Here is a 19,114-nt window from a genome sequence, read left to right on the forward strand (position 1 = left end):
ATCTTTCAGGGGGAGCATAATGAAGGTAGACTTGAATATTGATTTCTGATTATCACAGTTTTCCTTTCCTTTGCTTTTCAACCTAGAGCTCCAAAAGGGAATGGAAACCCCTGGAGGATCGCAGCTGCACAGATATACCCTGGCTATTGTTTTTCATCCTTTTCTGCATTGGGATGGTAAGTGACATGTTCCGAATTTCAAGTAGAACCCCGGCATAGATGTGACTTGCCTGGTGACGTTCTTGACAAAAGTCTGATCAGCTCGGTCGCGTCAGTGGAAAGGTGGTGGGCGTAAATCCATCAGGTCTGACCTCCCCAAAGTCACTCCCCCACCTTCTCCAACCCCCCGGCTCTCAACACTCTCTGCTACTCTCCCATCCTTCCCAGCAGTATCCTCAGAGGAGCTCTCCTCCTTCCTCTCAAGTGCTACTCCGGCCACCTGTGCTTCTGACCCCATTCCCTCTCATCTCATGAAATCTCTCGCTCCGTCGCTTCTCCCTTCCTTAACTTCCATCTTCAACCGCTCACTCTCCACTGGTTCCTTCCCCTCTGCCTTCAAACATGCCCATGTCTCTCCCATCAATCAATCAATCGTATTTATTGAGCGCTTACTGTGTGCAGAGCACTGTACTAAGCGCTTGGGAAGTACAAGTTGGCAACATATAGAGACGGTCCCTACCCAACAGTGGGCTCACAGTCTATAAGGGGGAGACAGAGAACAAAACAAAGCATATTAACAAAATAAAATAAATAGAATAGATATGTACAAGTAAAATAGAGTAATAAATACGAACAAACATATATACATATATACAGGTGCTGTGGGGAAGGGAAGGAGGTAAGGTGGGGGGGATGGAGGGGGGAAGAGGGGGAGAGGAAGGAGGGGGCTCAGTCTGGGAAGGCCTCCTGGAGGAGGTGAACTCTCAGTAGGGCCTTGAAGGGCAGAAGAGAGCTAGCTTGGCGGATGTGGGGAGGGAGGGCATTCCAGGCCAGGGGGATGATGTGGATGACGGGGGATGAAATATACTCAAGTATATTTACCAAGAAAACTATATGGATACACTACCAGAATGATTGGAGATGGAAAGTGCAATGTTCTGGGAGTCTGTATTGATAGGAGATGACTCGATAGCATAAGACAAGTCCATTAGTTTAAGATGTCTCTTTGTCTGTGATGAGTATGGTTCCATCTGTATTCTTCAGCTGTGCCAAAGTAGAGTATATGGGCCCATAGAGCTTCTTTAGTGATAAGCACTAGGCCTTAATTTGTTGGCTGTCCTCATATCCTCTGTTCTCTCCAGTTTAAGCAACCCATTAGTGGTCATGCATTTGTCCTGTGCAATCCCTGTGAGCTAAAATCATATGAATTTGAAAACTAATAACATGTGAGAACCCACAGTGAATAATCCATGTATTTACAATGGTGTTCATTGTAAAGCAGCGTAGCTCAGTGGACAAGAGCATGGGCTTTGGAGTCAGAGGTCATGGGTTCAAATCCGTGCTCCGCCAATTGACATCTGTGTGACTTTGGGCAAGTCACTTAACTTCTCTGAGCCTAAAAAAACCCTCTCTTGACCCCACTTCACCTTCTAGTTATCGCCCCATCTCCCTCCTACCATTCCTTTCCAAACTCTTTGAACGAGTCGTCTACACGCGCTGCATCGAATTCCTCAACACCAACTCTCTCCTCGACCCTCTCCAATCTGGCTTCCGTCCCCTACATTCCACGGAAACTGCCCTCTCAAAGGTCACCAATGACCTCCTGCTTGCCAAATCCAACGGCTCCTACTCTATCCTAATCCTCCTCGACCTCTCAGCTGCCTTCAACACTGTGGACTACCCCCTTCTCCTCAACACGCTATCCAACCTTGGCTTCACAGACTCCATCCTCTCCTGGTTCTCCTCTTATCTCTCCGGTCATTCATTCTCAGTCTATTTTGCAGGCTCCTCCTCCCCCTCCCATCCCCTTACTGTGGGGGTTCCTCAAGGTTCAGTTCTTGGTCTCCTTCTGTTCTTGATCTACATTCACTCCCTTGGTGACCTCATTCACTCCCACGGCTTCAACTATCATCTCTATGCTGATGACACCCAAATCTACATCTCTGCCCCTGCTCTCTCCCCCTCCCTCCAAACTCGCATCTCCTCCTGCCTTCAGGACATCTCCATCTGGATGTCTGTCCGCCACCTAAACTCAACATGTCCAAGACTGAACTCCTTGTCTTCCCTCCCAAACCCTGCCCCCTCCCTGACTTTCCCATCACTGTTGACGGCACTACCATCCGTCCCGTCTCACAGGCCCGCAGCCTTGGTGTCATCCTCGACTCCACTCTCTCGTTCACCCCTCACATCCAAGCTGTCACCAAAACCTGCCGGTCTCAGCTCCGCAACATTGCCAAGATCCGCCCTTTCCTCTCTATCCAAACCGCTACCTTGCTCGTTCAAGCTCTCATCCTGTCCCGTCTGGACTACTGTATCAGCCTCCTCTCCGATCTCCCATACTCTTGTCTCTCCCCACTTCATTCCATACTTCACGCCGCTGCCTGGATTGTCTTTGTCCAGAAACGCTCTGGGCATGTTACTCCCCTCCTCAGAAATCTCCAGTGGCTACCAATCAACCTGCGCATCAGGCAGAAACTCCTCACCCTCAGCTTCAAGGCTCTCCATTACCTCGCCCCCTCCTACCTCACCTCCCTTCTCTCCTTCTACAGCCCAGCCTGCACCCTCCGCTTCTCTGCCGCTAATCTCCTCACCGTGCCTCGTTCTCGCCTGTCCCGCCATCGACCCCCGGCCCACGTCATCCCCCTGGCCTGGAATGCCCTCCCTCCGCACATCCGCCAAGCTAGCTCTCTTCCTCCCTTCAAGGCCCTATTGAGAGCTCACCTCCTCCAGGAGGCCTTCCCAGACTGAGCCCCCTCCTTCCTCTCCCCCTCCTCCCCCTCTCCATCTCCCCCGCCTTACCTCCTTCCCTTCCCCACAGCACCTGTATACGTATATATGTTTGTATGTATTTATTACTCTATTTATTTTACTTGTACATATCTATTCTATTTATTTTATTTTGTTAATGTGTTTTGTTTTGTTCTCTGTCTCCCCCCTTCTAGACTGTGAGCCCACTGTTGGGTAGGGACCATCTCTGTATGTTGCCAACTTGTACTTCCTAAGCGTTTAGTACAGTGCTCTGCACATAGTAAGCGCTCAATCAGTACGATTGATTGATTGGCATTAGTCAAGGGGCGATACCACTAAAGCTCCCCAGGCTTCTGCCTCAGCCGTACTGGACCCTACCATAGAGGACTTCATGTTTTTGCGGCCGTGCGACAAATAATGCCATAAAATGAGTGGCGAGGGTGTCCGTTATTCTCCTGGTAATGGCTAGGACCTTATTACAGTGCTCTGGACACAGTAAGCCCTCAATAAATACCATTGAATGAATGAATAAAGGAAGGTCTCTCAGAAAATGGCAGTCATGCTGTTATCTTTGAACCATCTCTCCACTGAGTTAATCTACCCATCTACCCATTGAATTAATAGTTACTGTAGAGCAGTTTTCCTCACAAAACACAGTTCTTTAAGAACACAAATGCTGCATTATACTAGAAGGGACTGTACTTTGATTATAGCATTTTTGAAGACATGGAATCTAATTTTACATGCGCTTATTTGGAGCAGCACGTATACAAAGCTCTGCAGTTTATGGTTGGTTACAGTTTCTATTAAAATTATACTTTATAGACTGTTCTTATCCTATTAGCTTCCATAGGCTTGAAACGTGACATGCATTTTTTTTTACTAAAATTGCTCTTTTGTACCAGATCTCATGGTTCAGCAGAGAAAGTTATTGTTCTGCTGTGATGGGAGTATTGCTAGACTGTGGATATTTTATTTAATTGCTTCACAATTTTTGGTATTTCTGTTATTTTAAATAGCTAAGAATTCTGTACCAAAGTTAAATTTGGAGGAGGAGGCAGCCACCGCCATGTAGCTGTAGCTGTGCAACCTTGGGCAAGTCACTTAACTTGTCTGTGCCTCAGTTACCTGTTCTCCCTCCATCTCAGACTATGACCCTGCTGTGAGAACGGGACTGTGATCGACTTGATTAACTTATATTCACCCCTGTGCAGTGCTTGGCATATAAGTGCCTAACAAATATTATTATTTTGAAAGTTTAAAGACACTTTTACATGGCCGGCCTATTTTCCCCAAGGAGGTATTTGGGGAACAATGTAGGCATTTTTGCTCTCATTTTGCAGTTCAAATTTTGGACATGCAGCAAAATTTTACCTTTTGGCATATTTAAAAATGAATTTTTTAGTTAATAAAAGTAAAGCAAATTGTTTCCTTTCCCAGGACTCTTTGGGTCACTCTAGATTACCGTCCTTTTTGTGGTAGTTCAATTAAATGTGAATAATGTAAATGATTTCCTATGAAAACAATGGAGCTTTTTTTAAAACTGAAACCTTTAAGCTTAAAGAACTTGGACTTTTGAGAGACTTCACACCAGAACGAATGGGAGAAAAATGAAAACAAATCCTTTTGCCAGTAGGCCAAAGTAGAATGGCTGAGGGTGACTTTCTGTGAGCCCAATCCAACTCTCTGATCCTTTAAAACCTCCCCCATTAAACAGTTTAAGAGCTACTAATAAAGTCCGAGGCTTTGAAATATGGATAATAGGTTTCCCTTATATATTGACTCACAAAGTTTAGGTCTCGAGCTACTCAGCTTTCTTTATCTTTGTGAACTCTTAAGGCTTCAGAAGACACAGATTTTGGTTTTTTGTGTATTTTTAATGGTCCTTGTTAAGTGCCTACTTACTATGTGCTGAGCACGGTACTAGCTGTTGGGGTAGTTACACAATAATCAGGTTGGACACAGTCCCTGTCCCACATAGGAGCCACAGTCTGAGTAGGAGGGAAGAGGATTTAATCTCCATTTTACTGAGCAAATGTAAATGACTTGCCCAGAGTCACACAGGAGACAAGTGGTGAGAGTTCTTTGGCTCCCAGGCCTATGTTCTTTTCATTAGGTCATGTTGCTCAGGGGTTTAATTGTTTGGGGGGTGGGGGGGTTATGGTATTTGTTAAGCACTTACTATATGCCAGGCATTGTACTAAATTCTGGGGTAGATACAAGCTATTCAGGTTGGACACAGTTCGTATCCCAGATGGGGCTCACAGTCTTAATCCCCATCTTGCAGATGAGATAATGAGGCACAGAGCAAGTGAAGTGACTTGCCCAGGGTCACACAGCAGACAAGTGGTGGAATCAGGATTAGAAACAGGATGAGAAGCAGCATGATCTAGTGGCTAGAGCACAGGCCTGCCCGGGCACCACCAATGAATACCTCCACTTAGCACCCTTAATCAAATTCATGAAAAGCGAGGCTTAAGCAAAAGAGTGCTGAACTAAGAATTCTTGCCCTTAGGAAGTAACGTGGAATGTGTTTCCAAGATCTGAAAGGTGGACCAAATGGTTGAAATATGTTCTTTAAAGTGATCAAAAGCACAATGACTGTAGTTCACATTATTAATGTATATGATTCAAAGCAGTGTAAATATACGCCAATAATAAATGCTTATAAAGTTCAACACATATTAATGTGTACAGTTACACATATTTTTACTCATTCTCCACCCTGTGAAACCAAAAGCATTACATTGACTTGGTGCTCAGCTGCAGTCAGACATTTCAAAATGTCTAATTTAACTTTCAGATAGAACCCCTTACCATGTTTTTTACCTGCACTGGCAACAGGAGTTTTGATAACATGCTTTGAGGTCAAAATGTATGTAGAGAAGCAGCATGGCATAGTGGCTAGAGCACAGGCCTGAGAGTCAGAAGGACCTGGGTTCTAATCCCAGCTCTGCCACTTGTCTGCTGCGTGACCTTGGGCCAGTCACTCCACTTGTCTGTGCCTCTGTTCCCTCATCTGTAAAGTGGGGATTAAAACTGTGAGCCCCATGTGGGACAGGAACTGTATCCAACCAGATTAGCTTGTATCTACCCCAGAACTTAGAACAGTGCTTGACACATAGTAAGCATTTAACAAATGCCATCATTGTTGTTGTTGTTAAGATATACTGTGGTATTTTTGTTTTTCTTAATGGTACTTGTTAAGCATTTAATATGTGTCAAACACTGTTCTAAGCGCTGGGGTAGATACAAGCTAATCAGGTTGAACACAGTTCCTGTCATTCATTCATTCATTCAATCGTATTTATTGAGTGCTTACTGTGTGCAGAGCATTGTACTAAGCGCCTGGGAAGTACAAGTTGGCAATGGGGCTCACAGTGTGAGTAGGTTTTAATCTCCATTTTACAGATGGGGGAGGGAAGTGATTTGGCCAGGGTCACGCAGCAGATGCAGGGTGGAGCTGGGATTAGCAGGCCCTCCCACTCCTAGGCCCCGGGGCTCTTTCCAGTAGGCCATGCTGCTTCTGAGTTGATGGATAATTCTAATGCAGCCACATCAGTTAGTGCCCAGCTATTGCACTATGGCTCCATGGCTGCCCATAGCACTGCTCAGAGCACACGGGCAGCACAACTGCACACTGGCTCGGATGGAGAGAGGGTTGGAAGAAATACTGGCATTAAAATTCAGTAGGGCAGAAAAGCACTTTAAAAAAAAGTGTTAGAACAGGGGGCTGGTTGTTCCAAAGATAGTGTGGGGGTTGAAAAAAAAACTGTTCCCACACAGACTTCTTGGCAGTCCAAGTGATAGCATTTATTGGTGGGTAGAAGAATGTTTCAATTATAGGAAAATTCCTCCCACACCCCCATTTTTTTTTAAATAAAAAAACAAAACAGAAAAACTCCTTGCCTCAGGACATCTCTACTTGGATGGCCTGCTGACACCTCCAACTTGGCGGGTCCCAAACAGAAGTCCTCATAATAATAATAATAACAATAATAATAATAATAATTATTATTATTATTATTATTAGCAGCTACTGTGTGCCCGGCACTGTACTAAGCGCTGCAAATCAGATTGGACACAGTCCAGTTCTCATGTGGGGCTCACAGTCTCAATCCCCATTTTCCAGATGAGGCAACTGAGGCACAGGGGAATGAAGTGATTTGCCCAAGGTCAAACAGCAGACAAGTGGTAGAGCTGGAATTAGAACCCATGACCTTCTGACTCCCCAAACCCTGCCCTCCCCCGACTTTTCTGTGACTGTCGCCAGCACCACCATCCACCCTGTCTCACAAGCCCATAGCCTTGGCAACTTGACTCATCTCTTTCACTTAACCCCACATATTCAATCTGTCCCCAAATCCTGTCGGTTTGACCTTCACAGCATCGCTAAAATCTGCCTTTTCCTTTCCATACTGCTACCACGCTGACTCGAGCATTTATCTTATCCTGCCTTGACTACTGCATCAGCCTCCTTGCTGACTTCCCTGCCTCCTTTGTCTCCCCACTTCACTCTGCTGCCCGGATCATTATTCTACAAAAACGCTCAGTCCATGTTTCCCCACTCATCAAGAACCTCCAGTGGATGCCCATCCACCTCCACATCAAACAGAAACTCCTTACCTTCGGCTTTAAAGCACACAATCAACTCCCCTGCTCCTATCTTACCTCGCTGATTTCCTACTACAACCCAACTTGGAACTCCGCTCCTGTAATGCCAACCTACTCACTATACCTCAGTCTTGTCCATCTCGCCACTAACCTCTTGACCACATCCTGCTTCTCTCCTGGAACTCCCTCCCCCTTCATATAATAATGATGTTGTTAAGCACTTACTATGTGTCAAGCACTGTTCTAAGCACTGGGTTAGAGGCAACCTAATCAGGTTGGAAAACAATCCCTGTCCCACGTGGGGTTCACAATCTTAATCCCCATTTTACAGATGAGGGAACTGAGGCCCAGAAAAGTTAAGTGACTTACCCAAGGTCACACAGCAGACAAGTGGTGGAGCCGGGATTAGGGCCCCAACCTTCTGACTCCCAGGCCTGTGCTCAATCCACTACGCCATCCAACAGATGATCACTTTCTGCCTTATTAAAATCCCATCTCCTCCAAGAGGCCTTCCTGACTAAGCCCTCATTTCTCATCTCCCTCTCCCTTCCACGTCACCCTTGCACTTGGATTTGCACCCTTTATTCACCCCACCTTCAGCCCCACAGCACTTATGTAGATATCCATAATTTATTTTAACATCTGTCTCCTCCTCTAGACTGTATGCTCCTTGTGGGCAGGAAACATGTCCACCAAATCCATTATATTGTACTCTCCCCAGCGCTGAGAGCAGTGCTCTGCACACACTAAGTGCTCAATAAATGTGATTGATCCATTGAACGTAGTCAAATTTGTATTGGATTTCAGAATTAAGCTTGTTATTTGATCTTATGTTTTCTTGGAGTTAGGGATCAGCGACTTATTTATTCTCAAGGTGTATTTATCTTTCATGTAAACTTTCCAATTATCTGCATGTATTGGCTAGATATTTTCCAGGGGCGGAGGGGAGTCCATTTTGGACTACTTTGTTTTTAATCTCTAGGTCTCTGTCAAAGTTTTTGGACTCCAACAGTGATTTAAATTGTGTTTAATCTTTTCCAAGATGAATCTTCTAGATTACATTTGCATTTTCTTGGTTTGTGACGCACACTGTGTCGTGTGCTTAGAATTCTCCCTTTTACTTCTATCTATTCCACTCCCACCATCCCCCACAAAAAAAATTAGATGTCCTGTAGAGACAGGAGTGGATAATGTACTCGCTCTGATTTGTTTATGCTGAAATTTTAGCGGAGCCAGAAGGGATATCATTTTTTTTAAACGGAAAAAAAGATTTGCTTCATTTCACACTGTGACTAAGTGCATGGTTAACTATATTGGAGTATCCACTCAGATTAGGTATGCAGGCATATGCATGCATAGAAGGATTTAGAATTTTTGGCAGCAGATCACCTTTCTGAATTGTATTCCATTTACTTTATCACCAAAGGTTTTTGATTTTTAGTGTAAAAGATCTTGAGAAAAGGCAATTTTCTGGTGTTAATAGGAGTTAAGAACTCTTGCTTACTGATATGTTTCAATGCATTAGTAATTAATAGAATGTCAGTTTTAGTGAGATGGTAATCGTACATTTAAATTATGGTATGACCTTGGTATTTTAGGAATAATTTTTTGATTCCAGTGTGTTATCCTTTTTGGGTCTTGTATCAAACTGCATCCGCCATTATTAAGCCAACTTGTACTTCCCAAGCGCTTAGTACAGTGCTCTGCACACAGAAAGCGCTCAATAAATACGATTGATGATGATTAAGTGTATTCTTAAAGTATAAATGTTTTGAACTTCAATATTGCATGCATGTCTGGCTTTTCTTTCAGTTTACAGAAAATGAAATGAGTTGGAATGAGTGGAAAAAAGGATCCACAAAGAGGTATTTGAATGGAGTGACACAATCATAAAATTGCACAGTGTGCACTGAGAAGGGGTCCTTATCATTCTATTACTCAACCTACAGCCAGAGCAGCCTTTATTCCCCTGAAGTCTACTCTGCAGTGCTTGGAGTCCTTTAAGACTAGATCGAGCTATCATCATGGCCCCCGTTATGTCTCTCAGGGCTAAGTTGTCAACCTCTTTTTTGGTGATATTAAGCCTTTTTTTAAACAAAAAAATGATATTTTTTAAGTGCTTACTATGTGCTAGGCACTGTACCAAGCGCTGGGAAAGAGACACACTGATCAGGTTGAATCCAATTCCTGTCCCACAAGGGGCTCACAGTCTTAATCCCATTTTACAGATGGGGTAACTGAAACCCAGTGAAGTGACTTGCCTGAGGTTACACAGCAGCCAAAGAGCGGAGCGGAGATTAGAACCCACATCCTTTGGATTCCAAGGACCAGGCTCTGTCCACTAGGCCACTCTCCTTCTCGTGCCTTGGTTGTAGGATTGTATCGCACATTCCTTGGTATTTCTGTAGCACTTGGGCAAGTCTGTTTGCCCATTCGCAGTCTGTCTGTTTCCCCCCTTTAGACAGTAAGCTCATTGTAGGCCGGGAACGTGTCTATTGTTGTATCGTACTCTCCCAAGCGCTTAGTACAGTGCTCTGCACATGATAAGCACTCAATAAATTCGATCGACTGATTGACCGACCGATTTGTCCATGTCTTGGAATCTCTTCCTTCATTTTTTTTTGCTCTCTTTTCAATCTCTTGAAAGTTTTCAGTTCCAGGTAGCATAGAGCAATTCGCAGTATTCTTTTTTTCTGAAAAGTTCAGTGTCACTGACATCAGGTAGCAAAAGGTTGTTTACTTCCATGTGATGGTTTGGCTTTCTTAGCTTCAGGTTATGTGACTATTTTGTACAATTCATTGATAAGATTTATTGAGCACCTACTTGTGTGCAGAGCACTGTACTGAGCACTTGGGTGAGTATAATTGAATTAATAGACACTTTCCCTACCCTCAAGAAGTTGGGCTGTAAATTTGGCTCCACCACTTGTCTGCTTTGTGACCTTGGGCAAGTCACTTCACTTGTCTGTGCCTCAGTTACCTCATCTGTAAAATGGGGATTAAGATGGTGAGCCCCACATGACACACACATCCAAGCCATCACCAAATCCTGCTGGTCTCACCTCCGCAACATTGCCAAGATCCGCCCTTTCCTCTCCATCCAAACCGCTACCCTGCTCATTCAAGCTCTCATCCTATCCCGTCTGGATTACTGTATCAGCCTCCTCTCCGATCTCCCATCCTCCTGTCTCTCCCCACTTCAATCCATACTTCACGCCGCTTCCCGGACTGTCTTTGTCCAGAAACGCTCTGGGCATGTTACTCCCCTCCTCAAAAATCTCCAGTGGCTACCAATCAACCTACGCATCGGGCAAAAACTCCTCACACTTGGCTTCAAGGCTCTCCATCACCTCGCCCCCTCCTACCTCACCTCCCTTCTCTCCTTCTACAGCCCAGCCCGCACCCTCCGCTCCTCTGCCGCTAATCTCCTCACCGTGCCTTGTTCTCGCCTGTCCCGCCGTCGACCTCCGGCCCACGTCATCACCTTGGCCTGGAATGCCCTCCCTCTGCCCATCTGCCAAGCTAGCTCTCTTCCTCCCTTCAAGGCCCTACTGAGAGTTCACGTCCTCCAGGAGGCCTTCCCAGACTGAGCCCCCTCCTTCCTCTCCCCCTCCTCCCCCTCCCCATCCCCCACCTTACCTCCTTCCCCTCCCCAAAGCACCTGTATATATGTATATATGTTTGTACTTATTTATTATTGTATTTATTTATTCATTTTACTTGTACATATCTATTCTATTTATTTTATTTTGTTAATATGTTTTGTTTTGTTCTCTGTCTCCCCCCCTTTCTAGACTGTGAGCCCACTGTTGGGTAGGGACCGTCTCTATATGTTGCCAACTTGTACTTCCCAAGCGCTTAGTACAGTGCTCTGCACACAGTAAGCGCTCAATAAATACGAATGAATGAATGACACAGGAACTGTGTCCAACCCAATTTGCTTGTATCCATGTGGAGTGGAGAGATACGGAATGAACAGATTTTCAGAAAAACGATCTGGGCAGCAGAGTGAAGTATGAATTGGAGAGGGGAGAGACAGGCAGGAAGATCAGCAAGGAGGCCAATGCTGTAGTCAAGGCGGGGTAGGAGAAGCGCTCAGATCAGCGTAGTAGAAGTTTGGATGGAGAGGAAGGGGCAGATTCTCTAGGTATTATGAAGTAGAACCAACAGGAATGAAGCTGATTCTCTACCACCACCCCCACCCCCATTTCCCAGTGAGTCTTGGGGAGTGGGTGAAGTTGAAGCCCCCTCTAGAGAGAGTGTTAGGGGTGATAGTGTCATCTGGGAAGAACCAGGTTTCAGTGATGGGGAGGAGGAGCAGTGACTGAATCAGGAACAACTTGCAAGAGCTACCCAAAGAACCCCTTATTCACCCACAAAGTCCTAGAAGGCTAGCAAGAGGTGGGCTTCAATCAGTCAGTCAATCAGTGGTATTTATTGAGGACTTACTGTGTGCAGAGCACTATACTAAACACTTGGGAGAGTTCAGTATAACGGCATTGGTAAACAGGTTCCCTGCCCACATTGAGCTTACATTCTAGAGGGGGAGACAGACATTAATGTAAATAAATAAATTACAGCTATGTACAAAAGTTCTGTGGGGCTGTTTGCATTTAAGAGCCATTATATTTTCACAGATTTTGTGTTTTGGCCAGATTTTGCTAAATTTCATGGGTATCTGAAGAGTGCAGTGCCTGGCACATAGTAAGCGCTTCACAAATATCATCATCATTATTATTAGAAGGGACATTTGAAGAATGGAAATTTTACCAATGGAGTACAATACTAGTGAAATTTGATGCATCCAGTAATTTTTCAGGCTAGTTTCATCCAACCCTCAGTCACGTCCACTTCCACTAAATTCCATTGATTCTGAGCAATCCATTGTCATCTTCACTTCTGTCATAATCTGGAGGAGCAACATAGTCTAGTGGAAAGGGCTCAAGCCATCGCATTCAAAGAACCTGGGTTCTCATCCCCGCACCACCACGTGCCTGCTGAGTGACCTTGGGCAAGTCACTTCACTTCTCTGTGCCTCAGTTCCCCCATCTGTAAAATGGGGATTCAATACCTCTTCCCCCTCTTAGGTAGATTGGGAGCCCAGTCTGTTACAGGGACCTGACTATCTTGTATCTCCTCCAGCACATAAAACAGTGCTTGACACGTAATAAGCTCTTGACAAGTGCCACAATTATTATTATTATTATTATCATTATTAGTATCTTCTTCCATGAGCAAGCAGCTCCAGCACCTGCAAAAGCTCTTCCTTCCTGCCACTGACTCTTCTGTCCAACAGAGCCCATCACAAACGAATAGCTGAATAGCCATTTTGAGGCTATATAAACGCATTTCAGTAGTGCCTTTAGTAATTTTTTTGTTTTTTTAAATGGTATTTAAGTGCTTAAAATGTGCCAGACACTGTACTAAGCGCTGGGGGAGGTACAAGCTAATTACGTTGGACACAGTCCATGTCCCACAAGGGGCTCACTGTCTTAATCCCCATTTTACTGGTGAGGGAGCTGAGGCCCCGAGAAGTGAAGTGACTTACCCAAGGTCACACAGCAGCCAAGTGGCAGAGGCGGGAGTAGAACCCAGGTCCTTTGGACTCCCAGGCTTATACTTTGTCCACTAGACCATTCCGCTTCATTGTCATTGTCTCCATGTTTGATACTATCTTGCTTCCTAGAACTATATGCACATATATACTCCTGATTAACCGATATTACCTCTGGCTCAGGTGAATCAGAAGACTTGGATAATTGAAAAATACCCTTCATAGTTCTCCTGATTGGCTGTCGGTTTGTCACTGAGGACTCACAGTACAGGGTGAAGAATCAGCAGGAGGTGCACAGGATTTAATGAGCAATATCTTATCTTGCATAGCTCTTTTAGGGTAGAAGCCAGGAGCTCAGGATAATAGAAAGGAGAATGTGCTGAAAATGACCGCAACATCATGTAGACAACTGAATCACCTCTGCTGTTAAAAAAAAAACCCGTTTCTTGGTTTTCATTGTTTGCAGGAGCAAGCAGTCATCCATTATCTAGTGCCTTCTTCCTCCCTGATATTTCTTCAAAGTGACTTTTCCTAGGTTGTTTTCTAAGCAAGCACTTTTACTCTCCTTTATCCCCCCCCCCCCACCCCATTTTTAAATCAATGAAGCATACCAGGAGTCTGCAAACTGGCAGTCTACATTTCTCCATTTGAATATTAGCTGCACATTTGCCCTTACCTAATCCTTTGGTATCTTCCCAGTTCCCCGGTTCAGTTTGCAGCTTAGCTAATGTGTCCAGACATCCCCTTTGCCCTTGGCCATTTTTTAGTGGCGGGATGGTGGGCTCCAGTACCATTCCACTTTTGGCTAGGGTGGTGGGAACTGCTGAGGCAGCTGCTGGGGGGCGGGGGTGGGGGGAAGTGGGCAAGTGGGTGGGGAGGATGGCCAGCTGGAAAGGGAAGAGAAACAGTGAAGCAGACTCCCCCTCCTCCCACTGTGATCCATTCACTGCTATTCAGGCAATACCGGCTCCATGCTGCTTCTGCAGTGTGCTCCCCAGGTCAATCAATCAACAGTATTTGCTGAGCGCTTACTGCGTGCAGAGCACTGTACTAAGCACCTGGGAGAGTCCAATACAAACAGAAAGACTTCTGGCACAGGGAATTGAGTACAGGGTGGCTATACCCAATGGAAACCTCCAGGGAATGACCCTGACAGCTGATGGGTGGCTATGCCAGCACCTGCTGGTAGCAGAACAGAGACAACAGTGAGGGAGAGGCCTCTCAGCTGCTTCTCTCGCCTTGCAGTGGCTGGTACTGGAGGGTCAGGGTTTCTTTGTATCAGATGGTGTGTTTGTCAGTGCTGGATCCCCTTTTTTTTTCCTTCTATCCCATTGTCTTTGTGGCTCTTTCTGCAATTTGTTTCTGTCTCTCCCCACTCTCTTTCCCCCCCGTTATTGAGCAGGGAACGTGTCTACCATACTTATACTGTGTTCTCCCAAGCGCTTAGTACAGTGCTCTGTAGACAGTAAGTGCTCAATAATAATAATAATAATAATGGTATTTGTTAAGCGCTTACTATGTGCCAAGCACTGTTCTGAGCACTGGGATAGATACAAGGGAATAAGGTTGTCCCACCTCAGTCTTACTCTCCATTTTCCAGATGAGGTAACTGAGGCACAGAGAAGTTGTGACTTCCCTAAGATCACACAGCAGACAAGTGGCGGAGTCAGGATTAGAACTCACAACCTCTGACTCCCAAGCCCCATGCTCTTTCCACTAAGCCATGCTGCTTCACTATCACTGCCATCGATTGACTGAGCACATGGACTGTGCAGTCTTTTGTAGAGGTTCTATGCTAAGGAATAAATCTGCGGAGAATAAATGGGGAAATGGCAATATCACTTGCCAGTAGACAAGTAAATTCATTAGCTAATTATCTTGATTATCCAGGAGTGACCTTTCATTCAAGTACTTTCTTTTATATACACAGTGCAGGCTCTGCGTTCCTCTATCAGATTTTTATCATTTCCTATTTATGCTATTAATTTATCCTCTTTTTCCTAGTTCCCTTTAAAAGGTCAAGTTTAAAATCCTTTCAGTAGTTCATTTTAATACTTCAGACATCGCTTTCATTCTTACAAATAGGCCTGTTTTTTTTCAGCAACTCCTCCCCCGCCTCATCCCCCCCAACCCTGTAATCATTTTTATCTTGTTAATTAGGTATGATTTTTAAAATGCCTTTCTTCCTGCTTCCCCTTCCTGAATTTAGCCCGGTATCAGTCTTAATTCTTGTAACTTTATTATGCTTACCTAATAACATAGCCCAGGATTTATTCTTTCTAGACTGTGAGCCCACTGTTGGGTAGGGACTGTCTCTATATGTTGCCAACTTGTACTTCTCAAGCGCTTAGTACAGTGCTCTGCACACAGTAAGCACTCAATAAATACGATTGATTCTTTCTGCTCTGTCCTTCATCTTCCCCACCTTTCTCCTCTCTCCTTTCCTCCTCTGCTTTTCCATCTTGCCCCTTTTTGCCCCCCAGCCCAATAAGTAAAACAAAAAGAAAGAGAAGAAAAAGAAGGAAGGAGCAAATGATTTCCTGCTGTTTTTTTAATTGTCATTTTCCAAAAACGCTTTTTCAGTATCTGGTTTTCAATCTGTTTTGGCTGCTAAAATGTAAGCTTCTTGCAGAGACTGTTTTTCAATACAAGATGATGAGGTCCTAGTACACTGTGAATGCTTAATATGATTTTAAAAGAATACTTAGTGTCGCTCCAAGATGGGGAAGACAGGGTTTGGGCAGGAAGGCGAGGAGTTCTGTTTTGGACATGTTAAGTCTGAAGTGTCAGCGGGTCAACCAAGTAGAGATATCCTGAAGTCTGGAGAAAATATGAGACCGCAGTGAAGGAGAAGGATCAGGGTTGGAGATACAGATTTGGAATCATCCTCATAGAGATGGTAGTTGAAGTCATGGGAACGAAAGCAGCAGGGAAGAAGCCATTGGACTATGAGAAATAAGTACTTATGTACATTTCTACTCTGTTTCTTCTCCCTACCTGTAATTTATTTTAGTGTCTGTCTCCCCAACTAGATTGTAAATTCTTTGAGGACAGGGACTATAGCTATTAACTCTGTTGTATTTTCCTTAGTGCTTAGTGCATTGCTGTGCAACAATAGGCTCTCAATGAATACTATTGATTGTTCCAATGACCTATCTAGACATTCAGGTTCAACAATACTTGCTCTTTATAGTTGGTTGCTCAACCCTAGAATTAAGGTTTTCATTGAACTTGAGCCACATTCCATGTTAAAATAGGCAAGAAATAAATACAAATTTTATGTGATAGGTTTTCCCCTATTATTTTTCCCCTAAGAAACATCTCCTTTCTGTTTGTCTTCATGCATTCCAATAGAGATAACCAAAGGCAAAAGATGCCACTGGAAGGGCATAATTTTAAAGGTGGAAATTTTATTATTCATTTTGACAGGCTATTCTGACGAGATCACCTTCCAAAAAGCCACTGAAAATAGTAAAAGATTTCACTTGCATACTGATGGCACTCTGAAATAGCCTAGAATTGATCTGTGAATTTTGCTAAAAACTTCAAGCATTAGGGCCAGCACCCCACAGATAGTACCGTTTCCAATCATGTGATTGTGTCATTCTCCTAATATGTCCATGTATAATCACATATGTAGATTGCCCTGATGGGGGATGGGTATGTATATTGAGAAGCAGCATGGGCTAGTGTATAGGGACCTGTGTTCTAATCCCGGCTCTGCCAGTTGTCTGCTTTGTGACCTCGGACAAGTCACTTCACTTCTCTGGGCCTCAGTTCCCTCATCTGTGAAATGGGGATTAAGGCTGTGAGCCCCATGTGAGCAGGGAGTGTAACCAACCTGATGACCTTTTAACTACCTCAGCATTTAGAACAGTACTTGACAATAGTAAGCACTTAACAAATGCCATCGTTGTTATTATTGTTGTTGAAAACTCTCCCTTCCTCCCTAATAGCCATCTTCAACCATTCCTTCTCCAGTGGCTTCTTCCCCACTGCTTCAAGCATGCCCATGTCTCTATCCTAAAAAAACCCTCCATTGACCCCAAGGCTCCTTTCATTCATTCATTCAATTGTATTTGAGTGCTTATTGTGTGCAGAGCACTGTACTAAGTGCTTGGAATTGTGAGCCCCACGTGGGACAACCTGATCACCTTGTAACCTCCCCAGTGCTTAGAACAGTGCTTTGCACATAGTAAGCGCTTAATAAATACCATTAATATTATTATTATTACAATTCAGCAACAGAGACAATCCCTTATCGCCCCATCTCCCTCCTACCATTCCTCTCCAAACTCCTTGAGCGAGTTGTTTGCACCCACTGTCTCGAATTCCTCTCCCCCAATTCTCTCCTTGACCCCCTCCAATCTGGCTTCCATCCCCTTCGCTCCACAGAAACCACCCTCTCAGAGGTCACCAATGATCTCCTTCTTGCCAAATCCAACGGCCTCTACTCCATCCTCTTCCTCCTCAACCTCTCAGCTGCCTTCAACACTGTGGACCATCCCCTTCTCCTGGAAACGTTATCCAACCTTGGCTTCACTGACTCTGTCCTCTCCTGGTTCTCCTCTTATCTCTCTGGTCGTTCATTCTCAGTCTCCTTCGTGGGCGCCTCCTTTGCTCACACCCCTTAACTGTGGGGGTCCCTCAAGGTTCAGTTCTGGATCTCCTTCTATACCCACTCCCTTGGAGGACTCATTTGCTCCAATGGCTTCAACTTCCATCTGTATACAGATGATATCCAAATCTACACCTCCAGCCCTGATCTCTCTCCTTCTCTGCCTTCATGACATCTCCTGCCTTCAAGACATCTCTACTCGGATGTTCTCCCAGACACCTCAAACTTAACATGTCCAAAACAGAGCTCCTTATCTTCCCACCCAAACCCTGTCCTCCTCAGGTGTAGGTGGCACCACCATCCTTCCCATCTCATAAACCCATAACCTTGGTGTTATCCTTGACTCCTCCCTGTCCTCTCTGTCATTCAACCCACATATTCAATCTATCACTAAATCCTGTTGGTCCCACCTTCACAACATGGCTAAAATCCTCCCTTTCCTTTCCATCCAAACTGCTACCACGTTAGTACAGTCACTCATCCTATCCCACCTGGATTACTGCATCAGCCTCCTTTCTGACCTCCCAGACTCCTGCCTCTCTCCACTTCAGTCCATACTTCACTTTGCTGCTGATATCATTTTTCTACAAAAATGTTCAGATCATGTCACCCCACTCTTCAGAATACTTCAGTGGTTGCCCATCCACCTCTGCATCAAACAAAAACTCCTCACCATTAGCTTTGAAGCAGTCCACCACCTTGACTCTCCTACCTAACCTCGCTTCTCTCTTTCTTCAACCCAGCCCTCACACTTCGCTCTAGTGCTAACCTTCTCACTGTGCCTTGATCTTGCCTATCTCACCTATTGTTGTATTGTATTTTTCCCAAGCGCTTAGTACAGTGCTCTGCACACAGTAAGTGCTCAATAAATACATTTGAGTGAATGAATGAATGCCCAGGTACACATGTGTCTGGGGGAACAGACAGCCGCTTGTTGGGTCCAATCAGCGCTGACTGTGTGCATGGCACTGTACTAAGCACTTGGGAGAATACACTATGACAGAATTAGCAGACCCATTCCCTGCGCACAACAAGCTAACATCTAGAGTCCATGAATGTCGAGAGATTTCACCTCAATACAGTGCGCCCATCCCAGCCACTGCCACCACCTGGGAAATCAAGTGCCAAAATCCAAGATGGGGATGAGTCCCTGGAGCCAAGAGCGGTAGAAGCCATCTGGGGACCGAAGGACCTGAGTTCTTATCCCAGCTCCACCACTTGTCTACTGTCTGGCCTTGGGCAAGTCACTTCACTAATTTGGGCCTCAGTTCCCTCATCTGGAAAATGGAGATTAAGACTGGGAGCCCCATGTGGGACGGGGACTGCGTCTGACCCAATTTGCTTGTATCCACCCCAGCTCTTAGCACAGTGCCCGGTCACATGGTAAGTGCTTAATAAATACCCTTAAAAAACCACAAAAGA

At 44.9% G+C, this 19,114-nt stretch overlaps 1 protein-coding gene across 2 annotated transcripts in view; it reads left to right on the forward strand.

The window, feature by feature from the left end:
• Window positions 1-19,114, forward strand: part of SLC44A1 (solute carrier family 44 member 1) — a 128,965-nt gene that overhangs the window by 30,247 nt on the left and 79,604 nt on the right. For both annotated transcript variants that reach the window (XM_038769503.1, XM_038769502.1), the window contains exon 2: window positions 87-176. In XM_038769503.1, the coding sequence (XP_038625431.1) occupies window positions 87-176 (90 nt within the window). The remainder of the gene's footprint in view (window positions 1-86; window positions 177-19,114) is intronic.

Source organism: Tachyglossus aculeatus, chromosome X4 (genome assembly GCF_015852505.1).
Source record: "Tachyglossus aculeatus isolate mTacAcu1 chromosome X4, mTacAcu1.pri, whole genome shotgun sequence".
NCBI lineage: Eukaryota > Metazoa > Chordata > Mammalia > Monotremata > Tachyglossidae > Tachyglossus > Tachyglossus aculeatus.